The 20,064-nt window shown below is 32.6% G+C and overlaps 2 protein-coding genes and 1 pseudogene across 2 annotated transcripts; all 3 read right to left on the reverse strand.

Moving 5' to 3' along the window:
- Positions 1-433: 433 nt before the first annotated feature.
- Positions 434-8,076, reverse strand: LOC113522427 (uncharacterized). Its single transcript, XM_052897905.1, has 2 exons — positions 6,552-8,076; positions 434-2,326 (listed from the first exon to the last, which is right to left on the reverse strand). The coding sequence occupies exons 1-2, from the start codon at positions 8,037-8,039 to the stop codon at positions 716-718; spliced, it is 3,099 nt and encodes a 1,032-aa protein (XP_052753865.1). The 5' UTR covers positions 8,040-8,076; the 3' UTR covers positions 434-715.
- A 3,568-nt stretch (positions 8,077-11,644) lies between these two features.
- On the reverse strand, positions 11,645-14,179 carry LOC113523079 (cytochrome P450 6B5-like). The gene has a single exon (XM_052897690.1). It carries the CDS (start codon positions 14,164-14,166, stop codon positions 12,676-12,678), a length of 1,491 nt encoding a protein of 496 aa, XP_052753650.1. The 5' UTR covers positions 14,167-14,179; the 3' UTR covers positions 11,645-12,675.
- A 1,544-nt stretch (positions 14,180-15,723) lies between these two features.
- Positions 15,724-16,831, reverse strand: LOC116413633 (cytochrome P450 6B4-like; annotated as a pseudogene).
- Between the last annotated feature and the right edge of the window lie 3,233 nt (positions 16,832-20,064).

The raw sequence follows: 20,064 nt of genomic DNA on the forward strand, positions 1-20,064 counted from the left end.
GTACTGCTCATGTCTATAGGTTACGGTTACCACTTTCCATCAGGTGGGCCGTCAGCTTGTTTGCCATTCTACGTTGTATAAAAAAAATGTTATTATATATGTCTTTAAAAAAAATAATAAAAAAATATTTATATCTATTAGGTAATCCTATTTTTATTTATAGTAGGTCATCAACAAGTATGTCATATACTTAAATAGCAGTACAATGTTAATATACAGATATCAATTACGTTGTGAGAATTTCATTAAAACTCCTCAAATAATCTCACGAACTAATATTATTTTTTATGGAATATCCTCATGTGAGTCTAATGTTTTGTCATTTTTAAAAGACCATAAAATACCATGAAACTTCGTAAGGCCTTTCCCTGTTCTGTTCCATATGAATGACAATATCTCAACAAGGAAAAAATAAGGAAATAAAATACTAAAGTGTACGGTAATTATTTATTTTATACAAACACTTCAAACAATAATTATAAACGCTAAAAACGTTTTAAATATTCAATATACAAAAAAGAGTTTCTGCAATGGTTAAAGCAAAAAAGTTGGTGGAATAAGAAAAATCAAAATTTAACAATATTCTTGAAAAAGCTAACGTTATATAAACAAGCATATCTGAACCATCAAATAAATACGAGTATATACAATCGAAGCCAATGAGGTTAAAAAGTAATAATTTATGTACTATAACTCTCTTTCGTTTTGAATTCCTTTAACCACTTTTTACATCTCTGGGTATAAGCTTGACGTCCAAATTTGTTGGTCTCACTTGAACTTGTTCTTTACGATATTGAATCGCATCTCCATTTATAATCGATTTCACTGTAAAATGTCTAAGTAAATATATCAAACCAGTTTTCACTTGCAATCTTGCGAATCTAACACCAATGCATACCCTATTGCCTTTTCCAAATGACAGAAATGTGTTATTATTATGAGGACCCTCATTTGCAAACCTATTTGGATCAAATACATCAGGATTTGGATAATATTCAGGATCGTGATGAAGATCGTATATAGGAACTACTACACTGGTGCCTTTTTCGATTGGTATTTTACCCACAGGTAGTACTGTGTCACGTACACAGAATCTATTTAAAAATCCAATTGGAGGATGCATTCTTAAGCTTTCGTTTAATACGTTTTCTAAATATTCCATTTCCATTACTGCTTCGTAAGTCAATTTTCCGTTATATTTTCCAAATGTTGTATCTATTTCATCGTGGACTCGTTGAAGGTATTCAGGATGTTTGCCTAGTTCATATAAAGTACTAAATACCGCTGTGGCACTAGGTTCTACACCCGCATTAAAGAAAAAGAATGCTTGTCCTGCAAGCAGTTCATCAGTCGGTTCTAATTTGAGTCCAGTATCGCGATCTATCATGGTTCCTTGTTTTTGCAAACTCACAGCTTTATCAGCAAAGTCGTGCTTCTGTACATTTTCTTTTTCTCTTTGACGAATAATCTTTTTTATGGCACCGATAAAAAAATCCTCGTATTCTGCGAAAATCTTTATACCAAGTAGTTTCGCTAGCCACGGACTGAAGTTAAAAATAGTGAACTTAATATTAATCATAAACGTAGACCGGAATGCTTTCTTGCCGATCTCTAAGAATGGCGAATCAAATACCGATTCTGTTACGATTCCAAAAACAGAAGCACATATGGCAGCACTGCAGAACTGTAGCATCAATTCATATGTATCCTCATTCCGTTTCTGTTTATTCTTCTTTAGATAATTTATAAAGTCTACAGCACTCTTGTCCAGTATGTAAAACATGTTCTTTAATTTAGCACTTGTGAAGAGTGAAGTCATATTCTGCCTCATTAACTTCCATCTATTACCATTCATGAATAACAGATTGTCGGCTAGATGGTCATTCTCGTTCATATTGAGACCTCTGTCACTGAAGGATTGAAAGTCCGTTTGCAGAACATGTTGTATATTAGTTGGATCGATTACCAGCACAGTTGGTCTGAAAAGGGTACCTATGCCCACAGCTGGATCCTTGCGAAACTTATTGTAAAACTCCGATACCAACAAAAAGAATGGCCGTTTACCAATTATAAATTCTCCAATAACGCCGAAATATTTGTAATCGTTTTGTACTTTAATTCCACGTTTGCTCCAATAATTATTATACTTTATGTATACATAACAAAAGGATAATATTAGAACAATTATATATAACAATAATATTTGTAAGAACATATTGTTTACGTCCACTGCTTTGGAGCGTGAAGATAAAAATGTTCGATATTTGTAACATACACGAGTATTTATACATTTATCAGGAGACGATTTTGTAAATAACAATGATAATTAAATAATTTTTTTCTAAAGTCTCGATATTATTATATAGCTAATTAGCGACACTACAATATATGTTACTGTAACAATCCAATATTATTTTCTAAATTAATACTAACAAATATTAAATTGGCTAATTGAATTTTAATATTTTAGTGTACCTTTTCTGTAATGTCGTCGCCTATTTTAGTTTTGCTTTTTTTTCTTTTATTCACAAAATATATCGAATAACAAAATTATATGACTTAATTTAAATTAATAACGAAGTACTTTTTGCACGGAATAATTACAAATTATATTTAAAAATTTTGGCAAGAAACGAGACAGGGACTTGAGATACGATAAAATTAATATGATACAAATAGGGAAATGAGCAAAAAGAAATTTCGTAATTAAATTTATGAAAATCGATTTAAATTTATATTTTATTTTTATTTCACTTTTGGAAAATATGACTTAAACTGTACACAATAATTTTGATTTGGATTTATATAATCTTCTCATTTTTTAATATGTTTAAAGACAATAATTCAAAGAAACTGTCCATGACATTAAGTAGTAGTAATACACATATACAAATACACTACAACTTTATGTGTAGTGTATTTCTACTAATGTCCGAACGAACTCGGTTTCAGTTTCGGCTAATTTCGGCTAAAAATTAGCCGAAACTTTCAGACACGCCGAAACTTTGTGCGTCTGTTTGTGTTATGTGTGTAGATACACTGAAAGTTGCTAATTGAACGTTTTTTTTAAGTTTACTTCTAAGAGTAAGTCATAATTTTAACATGTTTTTACATATAAATATATTTGACATATTTGTTACATACTTTAATTAGTGTTTATTATAACCCTTTAACTATTTGTGTGTTTGTATAAATAATTGTGTAAAAATACACTAGATTTCAGTATAGAAGAGAAATTTTAAATATGTTTTAGTAAGTTTCGGTTTTGGCCGAAACTGAGACCAAAGCCGAAAGTTCGGTTTCGGTTTCGGCTGTAAAGCCTATTACGGTCGGACACTAATTTCTACAGACTACTAGATGCACTTCAAACACGTCACTTTATTGAATACAAACTGTATATGACCACTGTATACGCTTACCGCGTATATTATAAAAAAAAAAAAAAACTATTAACCACAGGTTGAAGGCAGAAAATGGGAAAACATCTATAAAGTATTAGAATACATGAAATCAAAAGTGGATTGCCTGGAGTACATCGAGATAAAACTTTACAAATACTAGGTACTTATTAACTGACCGCGATATCACAACGTCTAGCGGTAAAGTCGATCCAAAGTCATTTTCTCTTGAGTGTTAACCTCTAATTTGTTATCTACATATTGTACTATTACTATATTATCTTCAACCGACTTTTAAAAATACGAAAGTTCTCAATTCGGTTGTATTTGTTTTTGTTTATTGTCTCATAACTCCGTCAGTTTATTTGTGTGTTTGTTTATTTATAGAAATATCAACAACATATTGCATGGATACTATAATGACATGATATGTATTTTTCCTTCTGGACTTGTTCTATTCCATTATCGCTGTTATATCTTAGTTATTTGTTAATTAAAGTGTGAAAGATAATAAATTTAATTTATGTACATTTATCATGATAATATTAAAACGAATGAAGTTTTAAATCTTTAAGTCATCGTGAATTGTAGAACGTTCTTTACTTTGTTATATAACAATTGGTAAACGATTGCTATAGCATATTTTTTATTACTAGGTATCTAAATTTTAGATGGAGCGTCGAGTATCAAATATGACCCTAAATTGATGAGCCAAAATTATGTACATTAAATGTTATATTTATTTATAATTTTGTAGAAGTGGCGAGCTTAATGCTTAATATAGCATTATCTACCAGCTAACCATTAGGTAAAAACAAAGTATAATAATAATAATAATACACAAGAAATACACACACACATATATATATATATATATATATATATATATTATAGCCATATTAGTCATAAATCTAGTTACTACTCGAAGCCTAATGTTAACTGTTCGACACCTAAACTGCCGAATGATTAACACTGGCTCAAATATAGGCGCATATACCCTAAAATGAAGCATCGAGAATCAAACACATGTTTAATTCATACGCCTTAAATCTAATTTTACTTGATTTTAAAATGTTATTTTTATAGTTTTGATTGAAAATATGATGAAAAATGTATTAATGCTGTTATCTATTAAAATATTAAGATCATTTACAAATTAATTTTATTAATCCAATGCACCATCATTTACTCTCTCCGTTTGGTATGAAGGTAGCGAATGCCACCAGACACGAAATTCATCCTTTATATATATTTTAATGTGTGTAAAAAAAAAATAAAAAAAAAAAATTCCATCCCCCCTTAAAGTTTCTAAAGCAAAACATTTGAAATAATTAAAGTTATAAAGGTATATATTACTGGAAAAATAAAACGATCCTTCTGTCCAGCATTGTTTTTAACAAATTATTAAAATACCACCAAAACAAAGTTAAACGGTTCCAGTTTTTAACTACAATTGTTACTCGAAGTAAGAATTGTTTAGTAATCATTAATTCTGACTCGTTCGTTGCAGCTCTCTCGCCCCCGCCACTCAGCACGTATAACACGTCGTCACTTTATATATAGTTTTAAAATAATACCAAGTACCTTTGGACTTTACATCCACTATAACCTGCATACCATAGTAAGATATATAAATACTATACATTAATAATAACAACTATTAGTTCGCTATTTCGTTTGTTGAATGCAATAAAAGTAATTTTATCTCGTAATCTGAAATTTCTTAATTCGGTTATTTTTTTTTATTATATTTATTACCTCGTAACGTCGTCAGTTATAAACCAAATTGGAGAATTATTTTTATTTCTGAAAGGATATACTTACAGATTTGTTCCATTACAATTTTATCGAAATCAATTAAGTAGTTTAATTTTTTAAATAAAAATAACTGATCGTGCCACAATTGAAATCGGTTTTTTGTGGAAAACAATTTTATATTCATTTTTTATTTATTTATTTACTTGCTCTGTTTTGCATCACTTAAAGAAAAATTTTGGTTTTAGCATTGCATTTAATCTATGATTCTGCCCGTCACCGAGAAATACAAATCGTTCTTTAGAGTAATTAGGAATATTCATGAATGGAGTGTGAGTTAAACGTGTAAATTAAAACACGCGTCAGATCAAGGTTTTTTATCAGATTAAAAATTATCTGTATATAAGTGACTGACTATATTCGAATGGCAAACAAGCTGACGGCCCACCTGATGGAATGTGGTAACCGTCACCTATAGACATGAGCAATACCATGGACATAACAGAGTATACTGTTCCGCCCATGATATCCCCCATACGTTGCCATTCCTGAGGACTCAGGTGTTATTCCTCTGTACCCTGTAAATTCACTGCCATATCCCACCCTTTAAACCGAAACATAGTCATGCAAACACAACTGCTTCACGGTAGAAACATGAAAACGACTTTTGTACAAAGTCTCCCTCTTGTCTGCTCTCTGATATTCTTAAACAATTTACCTAGACATTAAAACGATAGTATACTTATATAAAAAAAAAAACAATCACTTTATGAGAGTAATATTTATTATAATTATAATATTTCAGATTCAAATTAGAAATAACGGTTTCATATCAATTTATTACAATCTTACTTTAGTATAATTATATTCAGATCAGCAATAGACAATTAACAGCTAATATGATTATGATGACAATTTTACTTATTAGGTCTGGATATGTGTGGATATCGCCGTGTAATCCCGTCATAGATTAGGCCATCCCTTTCTTTCCCATGGACGTCGTAAGAGGCGATTAAGGGAGAGCGAGGGATGGGCAACAGCGTCCCTGTTAGAACATCTCCGAATCCGAGACTCAAAAATGTTTCTCATTTATCAATCCCAGATCCTTAGTAAAAAGTACGTCAATTTAAACTGACAGAACAAAAATAATATCTTAAAAAGTGTACTATTAGTGTGTTGAATTATTAATTCGAACACATAGTTACAAATAAATTATTAATTCGTATTGAAACCAAAACGTATATATTTACAGACATGAACGAATGTTCAAACTGACGGCCCACCTGATAGAAAGTGGTAACCATCGCCTATATATATATGTATATATAACGTCTACAGCTAATACTCATGACCGCTATTTAATTTCTTTTTTGTATGTATCAATTCTATCTCAATTCACACATGTTGTCTAGGTATAAGTTTAACATCCAAATTACCAGGTCTCACTTGAACTTGTGCCTTCTTATATGTAATTTTGTCGCCAAGAACTTTTGATTTAACTGTAAAATTACGAAGTATGTGTACTAAACCAGTTTTCACTTGAAGTGTCGCATATCTCATACCCACACAAAGCCTATTACCTTTTCCAAAAGGCATATACAAAGTGCTACTCTGTAGAGAATCATTTTCAAACCTGGTAGGATCAAACACAGTAGGATTAGGATAATATTCAGGATCATAATGTATATCAAATACAGGAGTAATTATATTAGTGCCCTCCTTTACTGGTATATTACCCACCGGCAGTACTGTATCACGAACACATTTTCTAGTTAAAAATCCGATCGGAGGGTACATTCTCAGGGCTTCTGATAATACATTTTCTAAATATTGCATTTCCATCACTGCTTCATAAGTCAATTTACCATTGTATTTCTCAAAGATGGCGTCTATTTCATTATGAACTCGTTTAAGGTGTTCAGGATTCTTTCCCAATTCAAATAAGGCACCCAACATACCAGTGGCGCTTGGCTCAACTCCAGCATTGAAAAAAAAGAATGCTTGTGCTGCGAGCAATTCATCAGTCGGTTCCAACTCTAGTCCTGTATTACGATCTATCATTGTACCTTTCCTTTGCAAACTGACCGCTTTATCCGCAAAGTCGTGTTTCTGCATATTCTCTTGCTCTCGTTGCCGAATAAGTTTCTTTATGATACCAATAAAGAAATCCTCGTATTCTCCAAATAATTTTATACCTAATATTTTTCCTAACCATGGACTGATGTTAAAAATAGTAAACTTAACATAAGTCTTAAAATTCTGTCGAAAAAGTATTTTTGTAGTATTTAAAATTGGTGACTCAAACACAGATTCACTCGTGACTCCAAACACGGACGCACCGATAGCGACACTGCAGTATTGCGACATCAGTTCAAAAATATCCTCGTTCATTTTTTCTGGATATTTGTTTAAGTATTCGATGAAGTCCACAGCGCTCTTGTTCATTATATAGTACATATTCTTCAATTTAGCGCTCGTGAACATAGAAGTCATGTTCTGCCTCATTAGCTTCCATCTGTTTCCATTCATGAACAGTATATTGTCTGCCAGAAGATCATCTTCATTGATATCGACTCCTCTATGATTAAAGGATTGGAAATCTTGTTGTAAAACGTGTTGAACATTCGTCTTATCTATTACAAATAGGGCAGGATTAAGAGAACCACTCAAACCCACTGCTGGTTCGTTGCGATACTTTCCGTACAGTTCTGATACTAATTCAAACATGGATCTTTTACCAACTATAAATTGCCCAAAAATGCCCAATTTAAAATTATCTTGTAACTTGACTCCACGTTTCTTCCAATAGCTCTCATTATATTTCTCAATAAAATAATATAGAAGTAAAATAACAACACTTGTTAATACCAAAAATATTGGTGACATTTCGCAACCATTCACTATTAATAAGATTTAAGAATAATGAATATAAACAAATGCAATCGAGTATTTATACTGTAAATATATCTGTCTAGTCTTATCTTATTATACTAAAAAAATAATCATGATGAGTCTGTACATTTAACATTTTAATAGTCAGAATGAGTTCGTTAAAAATTATCACTGACCGCTGTGGGTTGACATAATTGTTACGTACTAAAAATATTTAAAAAGCCCCTTAAATATTTTGAGTTTAGAGCTACAAAATACTGAAGATGTAGGTGCTACAATTATAGATGTATTTAAGGGAATGGGGGATCAGGTAGATCATGAACACCCCATAACTATCTAGTATCTACCTCAAGATGCAAACGAAGCTTCAGAAGGACATGACTGAGAGCCAGAAATGTAGATAATTTTAAATACGTCCTTAATTACAGCTCAATCAAGCTTATGAAGCTTGATTGAGCCCCTCATCTCTAAAGTTTCTAAAGCAAAAATTCCAGTTATCTATATAAATTGAAATAATTACGGTTTATATATGTATACGTATAAATTACAAAAAATGACTAAACGCGAAAAAGAGAGTCCAATTTACATTATATTACATATTACAGAAAATTCCTTTTCTTTTTTCCTCAATCCTTTCCTCCATACCGCAGGAAACCACCAACAAATGCATTTGTGGGTGGTTTCCTACCTGACGTCAACCCTCTTAGGCATGCAATGCCAAAGAGGGTTGACGTCAGGCAGGTGGTCAGTCGTAAAACTAAAAAACCAAATCTTTTTGTAATATGAATAAAACCATATTATGCCGACCCCAAATAATAATTGGGGTAAGGGTAGGAAGATGATGATTACAGAAAAAGTAAAAGGTTTCTTCTATGTAGTACCGTTCTTGATAAATTATCAAAAACGTCCAAAAACAAAGTTATGCAGTTTTTAACTACAATTGTGCCCCAATATAAGAAGTTACGAATTTTATTATCTAAACTTATAATAAATCTGTAGAGAGGTCAATTCTGTACATGAAATATATTTCCAAAATAACTATCAGGGTGGTATCAAAAATGCAATCAGTAAAATTTTTGTGTCTGTCTGTATGTTTGTTATAGAAACAAAAACTAGTCAATGGATTTTAACTCCTGGGCAGGTTATATTATATTTTTCATCACGCTACGATCAATAAGAGCAGAGCAGTGAAAGGAAATGTTCGGAAAAGAGGAAAGTTACTCCGTTTTTAAGCTTCCGTCGCGTGTGCAGCCTAAATGGCCACTTTTTAAAATGTAAAAATGTCCACCCGTGCGACGCCGGGACGGGCCGCTAGTTGTTAATAATAACTGTTAGGTCTCTATTCCGTATGACGAATGCAATAAAGGTCATTTTATCTGCTATTCTGGATGTTTTTAATTCGGTTATTTTTTTATGTTTGTTGCCGCATAACTCGCTCAGTTGCAATCCGATTTGGAAAATTATTTTTTTAGGGATATACTTACATATTCGTTCCATTAAGATATTATCACAATGGGTTTATTAGTTCAGTTTTTTAATCAAAACTGGTTGTGCCACAATTAAAACCCCCATAAGTGTCGCAAGAGGCGACTAAAGAACCTTAATGATCGAGGAATGGGTAGCAGCGTCCCTCTTAAAACATCACCAAAGTTTAACTGCGGTTTCCGACTCGCATGCCAAGCGTGGCAACTGCTGGCAAAACATCCCTTTATCGGAAAGGCCTGTGTTCAGCAGTAGACAGTTCACGGCTGATGTGATAATGATGATAAAGGTAATAATACTGGCTGGGATTATAAATGTTACATTAAAAATATAGATAAACCTATTTCTACTTAAGTATAAAATCGTATATGGTAAGTATATATGCAAATGTATAATGTTATTGCTATAGAAAGATTGGTAGGCGTAACAAACATATATGTATCACGCCTGCCTCATATTGGGATGGTCAAAAACACTGGACCGATCCCAACAAACCTCTTTTGTTTCCTCCACATTCACCAATCTATTCATACACACAAGAAATGTAATAATTATGTTACCCACATTTAACTATGTTGTACGAATCTTGGACATTGCAAATATGAGTGAGTTTATATTCGATATTGTAACGTCTTTTATAAATATTTAAGTCAAATGAAGTTATTTAACTATCCACTGAGATATAGGCTTGGCCTAGTTCGGTGGTTAGTAGATGTAACTAAATGTAATTTATTATTCAATAAAGACAGATATTACCATTATTATTTGTTTTCTTTTCTTTTTTCTTAGCATTTTATTATTATTATTTTTATACATGCTTTCCAGTTATGGGTATTTTTTAGCACAGCATATGACCACATGATCCTGAGCAAACACAGAGACAATATGGTCCATGAATACGGTCAACCGAAAAGAGAATGATTTACTCACGATCACGGTTGACCGCACAATACGGGCTCATCGTCAACAACATATCAGCCTTTTACTCCTTCCCCCTGGGGGTTTTGCCAGTAATTACCACGCTCGGCAGGCGAATTGGCAACCGCAGTCAGGGCTTTAGAGATGTTTTAAGAGGGACGCTGCTGCTCATCTATCGCCCTCCTTTAGTCGTCTCTTACGACACCCACGGGATAGGAAGGGGTGGCCTATTCTATGCCAGGACCACAGGGGCATGCAGGCTTACTGAGTGCTTAATCACGCTACATTTGAAGGATCCGGGGTTATAGGATGAACACGTTGAAGACAAAGCCATTCCACATTTTTACCGTACAGTTCACGTAAAAGTTGGCAAACTTACTTGTAAGCGAACGCGGGCGGTCTACAGTGTATGTAATCGCTGGCCCATCCTCGTTGTGTGATATCGGAAAGGGAAAAGTGGAACAAGAGAATAAAGTTCTTCTGAGCACTCCCCATAGAATAAGCAGTAGAAGATACTGAGGGAGGCTACATCTCTATGTAATTTTAGACACTTTCCTTTAATTCTAAATACCTGTACTTTAGCTCTTCTTCAGCACATTGTCTATTTGGTCGACATACGTGCATCTAGGGGCCCTACCGCTATGTCCATTAATTCGTACTCAGTAAACCTATTTCGTAATTTTTCCTTCATTTATCCTGTACAAATGGTCAAACCAATGCAACGTCCCTTTTCGATCTTTGTTACTATATTGTTCTTCGGTCCAAATTTCTACCTAATCACACTATTTCTATGTACCCAAAAAAAGGAGAAATGACTTATTGTAAACACTTAAAACCTGATAGATTTACAGATTAAATTCAACTGGCTTCAATAGATACTAAAATGAAAAACAGAACAGGCCAGTTTGTAGTGATGTGAACTGAGTTTATCAAATTTTTCAAAGACTGCTATAAGTTCTCAAAAGATTTTTTTTTCTAATATGTACATTACGTAGTTTCTTTAATAACTCTAAACCAATTTTTATAATTCTTTTACAATCTGTAAGATTTAATTTTATCAAATTTAAAGAAGCTGATTTATTAATCAGCAAAACGAAATCCTTGCTTTTTAAATCAATCCGATAATAGCAGCTCTGTGGGGTTATTGAACTATTTATCAAGGTATTAAAATGATTATATACTTGTAAAAAAACAATCACTTTATGAGGGTAATATTTATTATTATTGTATTCTTTCTATACATATTACTGCCTAATATGATTAGCTGGATGCGCCATGTCCGTATAGGAAGCTCAAAAATTTTTACTACTTATCAGATCCTTAAGAATAATACTTTCATTTTACCTTTTTTTTATATAAAATTATATAATTATATAAAATTATGGTAGCAAATAAGCATACGGCCCGTCTGATGGTAAACGGCGTTACCGTAGTCTATGGACACCTGTAACACCAGGGATATCACGCGCGCTTTACCGGCCCTTAAGAAACTTTAATACACACTTTTCGAAAAATCCCATGCTGTAGTCTCTAGGGAAAGCCTCAACATGAAGATCATTTCACAACCTGAGTATTTGCGGGAGGTAGCTCCTCTGAAACTGAACAGTGCGTGACCATTCTGGTTCTGAGATGTGAAGATAGATAAATGACTAGTAGTGGTGATGATAGTGAAAGGTGGCTGTAGGCATCATATTGAAAAGTTCTTCAAACACAATCCGTTAAACAGGCAGTAGAAGTTGCAAAGAGAAGGAAAATCAAACTGATAGAACAAAAAGAATATCCTGAAAAGTATGCTAATAATTTAGATTTATCCTTGTACGAATGTTTACTTGTAAAATATTGTGATATTTCGAATACATAAATTCAAATTAATGATTAATTCGTATTGACAAACCAAAACACATGAATATTTATAGATTGATTAAGTGTAACTCAACAAGGTTATCGCCAGAATTGAACGAATGTTGTATAACGTACTAATTAATTTAATATTTACAGTGACATGTATATCTATATTACGGAGTACAAATAATCACAATTTTGAAAATTTTAATGTTTTCATCGATTTTTGGCTCTGACCGTACTTGATCAAAATTCTGACATTCCAAATAGACGTCACATCAATTAGAATGTACAAGAAAGTAGAAAACGTCTTCAGCGCATTAAACATAAGTGCATACTCGTGACCAGTATTTAATTTCTTTTTTCTATGTATCAATTCTATCTCAATTCACACATGTTGTCTGGGTATAAATTTTATATCCAAATTACCTGGCCTTACTTGAACTTGTGCTTTCTTATATATAATCTTATCATCAAGAACTTTTGATTTAACTGTAAAATTACGAAGTATGTGTACTAAACCAGTTTTCACTTGAAGTCTTGCATATCTCACACCCACACATAGCCTATTACCTTTTCCAAAAGGCATATACAAAGTACTATTCTGTAGAGAATCGTTTTCAAACCTGGTAGGATCAAATACAGTAGGATTGGGATAATATTCAGGGTCATAATGTATATCAAATATAGGAGTAATTATATTAGTACCCTCCTTTACTGGTATATTACCCACCGGTAGTACTGTATCACGAACACATTTTCTAGTTAAAAATCCAATTGGAGGATACATTCTCAGAGCTTCTGATAATACATTTTCTAAATATTCCATTTCCATCACTGCTTCATAAGTCAATTTACCATTGTATTTCTCAAAGGTGGCATCTATTTCATCTTGAACTCGTTGAAGGTGGTCAGGATTCTTTCCCAGTTCGAATAAGGCACCCAACATAGCTGTGGCACTTGGTTCAACTCCAGCATTGAAAAAAAAGAATGCTTGTGCTGCGAGCAATTCATCAGTAGGTTCCAACTCTAGTCCAGTTTCACGATCTATCATTGTACCTTTTCTTTGCAAACTGACCGCTTTATCAGCAAAGTCGTGCTTCTGCACATTCTCTTGTTCTCGTTGCCGAAGAAGTTTCTTTATGACACCAATAAAAAAGTCCTCAAATTCTCCAAATAATTTTATACCTAATATTTTTCCTAACCATGGACTGATATTAAAAATAGTAAACTTAACATTGGTCTTAAAATTCTGTCGAAAAAGTATTTTTGTAGTATTTAAGATTGGTGACTCAAACACAGATTCACTTGTGACTCCAAACACAGACGCACCGATAGCGACACTGCAGTATTGCGACATCAGTTCAAAAGTATCCTCGTCCAATTTTTCTGGATTTTTATTTAAGTATGCGATAAAATCCATAGCACTCTTGTCCATTATATAGTACATATTCTTCAATTTAGCGCTTGTGAACATAGAAGTCATGTTCTGCCTCATTAGCTTCCATCTGTTTCCATTCATGAACAGTATGTTGTCTGCCAGAAGATCACCTTCATTGATATCGATTCCTCTATGATTAAAGGATTGGAAATCTTGTTGTAAAACGTGTTGAACATTCGTCTTATCTATTACAAATAGGGCAGGATTAAAAGATGCACTTAAACCCACTGCTGGTTCTTTACGATACTTTTCGTACAGTTCTGATATTAATTCAAACATAGATCGATTACCAGCTATAAATTGTCCAAAAATGCCCAATTTAAAATGATCTTGTAACTTGACTCCACGTTTCTTCCAATAACTCTCATTGTATTTGTCGATAAAATAAGATAAAAGTAAAATAACAACACTTGTTAGTACCAAAAATATTGGTAACATTTTGCAACCATTCACTATTAACGAGATTTATGAATAATGAGTATAAACAAAATCAATCAAGTATTTATACTGTAAACATATCTGTCTAGTCTTATCTGTACTTAATTATAATAAAAATATAATAATGATAACATTTTAATAGTCAGAATGAGTTGCTAAAAAAATTATCACTGACCGCTGTGGGTTGCCATTTAAAAATAACTTTTAAGTTCAGTGCTACATGATACTGAACACGTTGATGTACTACTATATACGTATTTATGGGGATAGGGTATCGAATGGACCGTAAACACCTCAGATCTATCGGGGGGAAAGGAATTGTTAGTAAGGAGACTGAGAATCCCATTGCTAGCAATATACCCAACCAGGTCGATCTCCTCGCGGTTCTCCCTGGAAACTATCATGGTTAATTCCTGATGAATCCATCATGATGGACTAACTGGCCTGTTTTCATTGTCATCTATCACCCTTCACTGGTGCTCCGCCAGCATATCCCATTAGCGCAGGCGGGGTTACCATACAATTTTCACCCGTCAAAAAAACCTCAAATCTATCTATGTAGTATCTGTCTCTATATATGAATGAAGCTTTAGAAAGATATGTCTGAAAGTGTATGTATGTAACTTCCGAACCGATACGACAACATAACCTTCAAGAAAAGAACATATTCCTTTTTAAAAGGCCGGCAGCACAACAGCAATGCCGTTGGTGTTGTGGGTGATCGTGGGCAGCGGTAGTCACTTAACATTAGGTGAGCCGCATGCTCGTCTGCCCCCTGTGTTGTAAAAAAAATTCATATTCATAATAATAATTTTAACTCAACCAATCCCGTGAAATTTGGTATTCATGTAAGATTAAAGGACATATAACAATTTTTATCTGTCTCGGATCAATAAGTCTAAGTACAAGGACAAGGCGACAGCGTGGCTAGTAGTAGTTAAATAATTGTAAACATTTATTTTCGTCTTTGTAAAATATTGTTATCAATAATAGTATTTTTATTGTTAAAAGATTCATAAGTACATATTGTATTTTAAATACACGATCGGGACTAAACGAAAACCTTGATAATAAAAAAACCACTGTCGTGACCACGACATAATAGAACCCACGACGAAACATCGGCAATAAAGAAACAAATATGCAAATACTACTTACAACGCAAAAGTTTAAAATGAACTAGTACACATTATATTTTGTTGAGTACCATTTTAACATTAAATAACTACCAGTTTAACTTACATATAATTTGGTTGAGAAACCTAACTGTGGTAGGAGCTATGTAGTACGTAGTGCCAAAAAGTAACAAATAATCTTTGTAGATTTATGTAGGTATTAAAACGTTAAAATAAATTAAAACAATCACTTTGTAATCTTTCAATTCCAATTTATAAATATCAGTTTAAATCAATACAACTCTAACAAGTCTAACTGTGGTTGCCATTTCGCCTGCCAAGCGTGGCAACTGCTGGTATAATTTCCCTTATTGGGAAAACCTATGTTTGTCAGTGGACAGTTAACGGTTGACATAATAATAATTTACTTTTCCTGAAATATTCATTTTACATATTTGGGTATAAGTTTAACATCCAAATTACCTGGTCTCACTTGAACTTGTGCTTTCTTATATGTAATTTTGTCACCAAGAAGCTTTGATTTAACTGTAAAATTACGGAGTATATATGCCAAACCAGTTTTCACTTGAAGTCTTGCATATCTGACACCCACACATAATCTATTTCCTCTTCCAAAAGGCATATACATACTACTATTTTGTAGATTACTATCCTCAAACCTATTTGGATCAAACGCAGTAGGATTTGGATAATATTCAGGGTCATAATGAATATCAAATAGAGGAGTAATTATATTAGTGCCCTCCTTTACTGGTATATTACCCACCGGTAGTACTGTATCACGAACACATTTTCTAGTTAAAAATCCGATCGGTGGATGCATTCTCAGACTTTCAGACAATACGTTATCTAAATACTCCATTTCCATTAGTGCTTCGTAAGTCAATTTATCATTGTATTTTTCGAAAGTAGCATCTATTTCATCGTGAGCTCTTTGAAGGTGTTCAGAACTCTTTCCCAATTCAAATAATGCACCAAACATAGCTGTAGCGCTAGGTTCAACTCCCGCAATAAAGAAAAAGAATGCTTGTGCTGCGAGCGATAAAGTCTACAGCACTCTTGTCCATTATATAATACATGTTCTTTAATTTAGCACTTTTGAACAAAGAAGTCATGTTCTGTCTCATTAACTTCCATCTGTTTCCATTCATGAATAGTATATTGTCTGCCAGGAGATCACCTTCGTTGACATCGATTCCTCTATGGTTAAAATATTGGAAATCCTGTTGTAGAACATATTGAATGTTTGTGGAATCTATTACAAATAGAGAAGAATTAAGAGAAGCACTTAAGCCCACTGCTGGCTCTTTGCGATACTTTTCGTACAGCTCTGATATTAATTCGAACATAGATCGTTTACCAGTCACAAAATGTCCAAAAACACCCCATTTAAAATGGTCTTGCAGTTTGACTCCGCGCTTCATCCAATAATTCTCATTGTATTTATCAACGAAATAAATTAAAAGTGGGACAATAACGATTATTAACACTAAAAATATCGGTAACATATTAACACGGTTCACTTTTTTGCAGAATATTTAGAAAATTTGTCAAAACAGAAGACAATCGAGTATTTATACTATATCTGTCTAGTCTTATCTATAAATCCAAAATATATATAATACAAATGTGATAGTGTGTTTGTTTGTTTATTACTTAATGCTTTATTGACTTTACTAATCATTATAAAATTTAGTATACATATATTTTATTGGATGATAAATGACGTAGGCTATTTTTAGGTTCTTCAAAACCACTGACCATTATTGTCAGTGGTCAACTATAAATTTTTAGCGTTAAGTGTTATGGGCTTAGAAAATTTACCTCCTGAAACTGTTTTGTTTTTTTAGTATAAATCAAATTGGTCACAAATTTATCTCATAATATCATAGATAATAATAGTTTTATAAATGTTAATAAAACCTGAACAAATATAAGTTTAACGTTACATAACACAGATCTTTACTCGTATTTTACCTCAAATAAAAATGTATCGGAAGTTAATTCTTAATGTCGAGTACATCTTCAAAGATATATCTGTTACCGATCAATATGTAAGCCTTACTAAACCTTACTAACATTATAAATGTGAAAATGAGTTTCTTTGTTTAATTGTTACCTTATAGCGTCTTAACCGCTTAATCAATTATGAAATTTGGTATAGAAGTGCTATATTAGATGAAAGACAGTCACACGGATAAAGCCGCAAACTAAAGCTACTTATATATAACACGTGAAAGTAAGAGAATTTGTATGCTTTTGATGGCTTTACGACTTAGTAAATCTTCATCATAGGAAAAGAGGAAGACAAATTTTTATCCAAGATTAAATAACATAAGGTTACATATACAAAGTCGCGGTGTTAACTGGTACGTATATAAACATAGGTATTCCTAGTAGTCTTCAAAAACATTGTTATCTATAATTATCAGGAGACACTTATCGTTATCGTCTTGTCTATGTTTTGCTTTATCTATAACTGAGATAAAAATCAGTTTACCTCTTTATTTCTCTTTGATTCTGTTCATCATCATCGTCATATCAGCCGTTAACTTAACTAACCTTCTTTTTCATTCTCACTTATCATCCCTCACTGGTGCCTGGGCAGTTCTAATTATAATTCCCTTCTATCACGTTAACGCTGCCTGCGGTTTATCATTCCATTATCATCCATTAAAAGAAAACTGCCCACCGCTGAATCTGTCTCTCCTATAAAGGGGATTATGGCAGTATTTAGTACAAATTTTCGATACCAATTTATAAACAGTTTTATATCATTACACTACAACTTAACAACAACGATTCAATGTGTCTAAGATTCATGTAAAAATATTGCAATAGATTTGATTTGATTCATTTATAAATAAAAAAATTTACCAAATTTATACCGTTCTAAAAAAAATATCAGTCCAGTAATTAGAATTTATACAAAAATATAACACCTGGTAAAAGCATCAAGCACTTTGTTATAAAATATTACATATCTGGATATAAAGTCATCCAAATTACATGGTCTTACTTCAACTAATGCTTTCCGGTATGTAATCTTATCATCAATAATTTCTTATTTAACTGTAAAATTACGGAGTACAGTGAAAACTACTTTGGGATACCAAAGTAGTTTTCATCGAAGTCGTGCATATCTAACACCCACACATAAGCCAGTATCTTTTTTAAAAGGTACATACAAATTACTATTGTGTAAATTATCCCATTCAAATCTAGCTGGATCGAATACAGTAGAATTGATATAATATTCAAGATCATAATATACATCAATTATACAAATAATTACATTAGTGCCATCATTTACAGCAACCTTTCCCAAAGGGGGCGGTAACGCCCCCTTGTGGGCGCTGCAGGCCTAAAGGAGGGCGGTAAGAAACCCAGTGATTTGTTGATCTTGAAGTAATAATGGTTTTTAAATAGATGAAAAAATGGGGGCGCTAAAAAATAATTTATTCTCAAAGTGGGCAGTAGACAAAATAAGTTTGGGAACCCCTGATTTACAGATACCTTTTACCCATTAGTCGTGGAATCTTATGCATATTGTCTAGTTAAAAATCCGACTAGACGATGTATTCTCAGATTGTCAGGCAATACATTTTCTAAAAACTCCATTTCCATCACTGCTTCATAAGTCAATTTACCGTTGTATTTTTCAAAAGTGGCATCTATTTTATCATGAACTCGTTGAAAGTGTTCAGGACTCTTTCTTAATATAATAATAATAAATTATTTGCTCGAAATGTGGCGTGTACAAATGATCTTAACTGATAACAGAGCTACACATTTAGTCTTATCTAAAGGCATGCGAATTGTGTCACAGTAAATGTTAGTAGTTTTAGTGGCTTACATTTTTAAAATAAAAAATCAATTTTATTTTAAAAATGTAAGCCATTTTTAAAATAAAAATGAGCTACATTTTTACGCAAAGTATTACGTAGCTGTCTGTCATATACAAATTTATTAATTTTAGTACATAACATATTTGTATGGAGCTTCCAATTACTATTTTCATCCAATATGATATATCGGATAGGTATTTTACTACTTTATCTTAGGAGATTAATTTGTTTCCATATTTTACTGTTAGGTTTTTTTTTATAGAATTGTAATTAGAAAACTAGACATATTTTTTGTTTATATTTTCTGTGTATTTATACATGTTTTAATTGGCGCTAACTCTTTTAAATTCAATTCTAAATAACTACTCTTGTTAAATAATCCAGCAATGTTTTTGGTATAGTATGTTTATCTTACAATAATCATAACTAGTATTATTATCGAAAAAGGGGGTAGTTTGATTACAAGATAAAATAGTGAGATAAAAAGGCTACAGCCAAAGGGCGCAAAAAAAAACAAAAAATATTTCTGTACTAAATTTAATTAAGTAAAAATACAATTAAAATATTAATTATAACGTATAACATATTTTAATGTTTCAAATGATCGATATGTGTACCAAGAGTGGCGACAACGGCCGTTGGTTCTTTCCATGAATATTGCGAATCCCACGTTTCCGCAGATTCGACATCACGTGTCGATGGAAGGTATGATGCGCTGTATCCAGGCCACTGCTTAAGCAGCGGTTTCCGTGAATTATAGTATCGTAACGGGTATCATTAACACAGCGCTTATCTATCGTATCATGGCTAGATGGTCTTTTTGGGATTTTAGAGAAATAATAAGGAATTGTTCCTTTTACTGGTGGCGTTGCAGTGTTTGTGATATGTGGTAAAGTTTTGGTGTATAGTTGCTT

Source organism: Galleria mellonella, unplaced genomic scaffold (assembly GCF_026898425.1).
Source record: "Galleria mellonella isolate WM207_F2 unplaced genomic scaffold, CSIRO_AGI_GalMel_v1 utg38, whole genome shotgun sequence".
Taxonomy (NCBI): Eukaryota; Metazoa; Arthropoda; class Insecta; order Lepidoptera; family Pyralidae; genus Galleria; species Galleria mellonella.

What these genes read in the sequence shown, in the direction of transcription:
- LOC113522427 (XM_052897905.1), bottom strand. Translation starts at nt 8,039, where the DNA reads ATGTCACCAATATTTTTGGTATTAACAAGTGTTGTTATTTTACTTCTA. An exon ending in TTATACCTAGACAACATGTG is followed by an intron (nt 2,327 to 6,551) that starts TGAATTGAGATA and finishes AAAATTATTTAA; the next exon opens with TTATCATTGTTATTTACAAA.
- LOC113523079 (XM_052897690.1), bottom strand. Translation starts at nt 14,166, where the DNA reads ATGTTACCAATATTTTTGGTACTAACAAGTGTTGTTATTTTACTTTTA.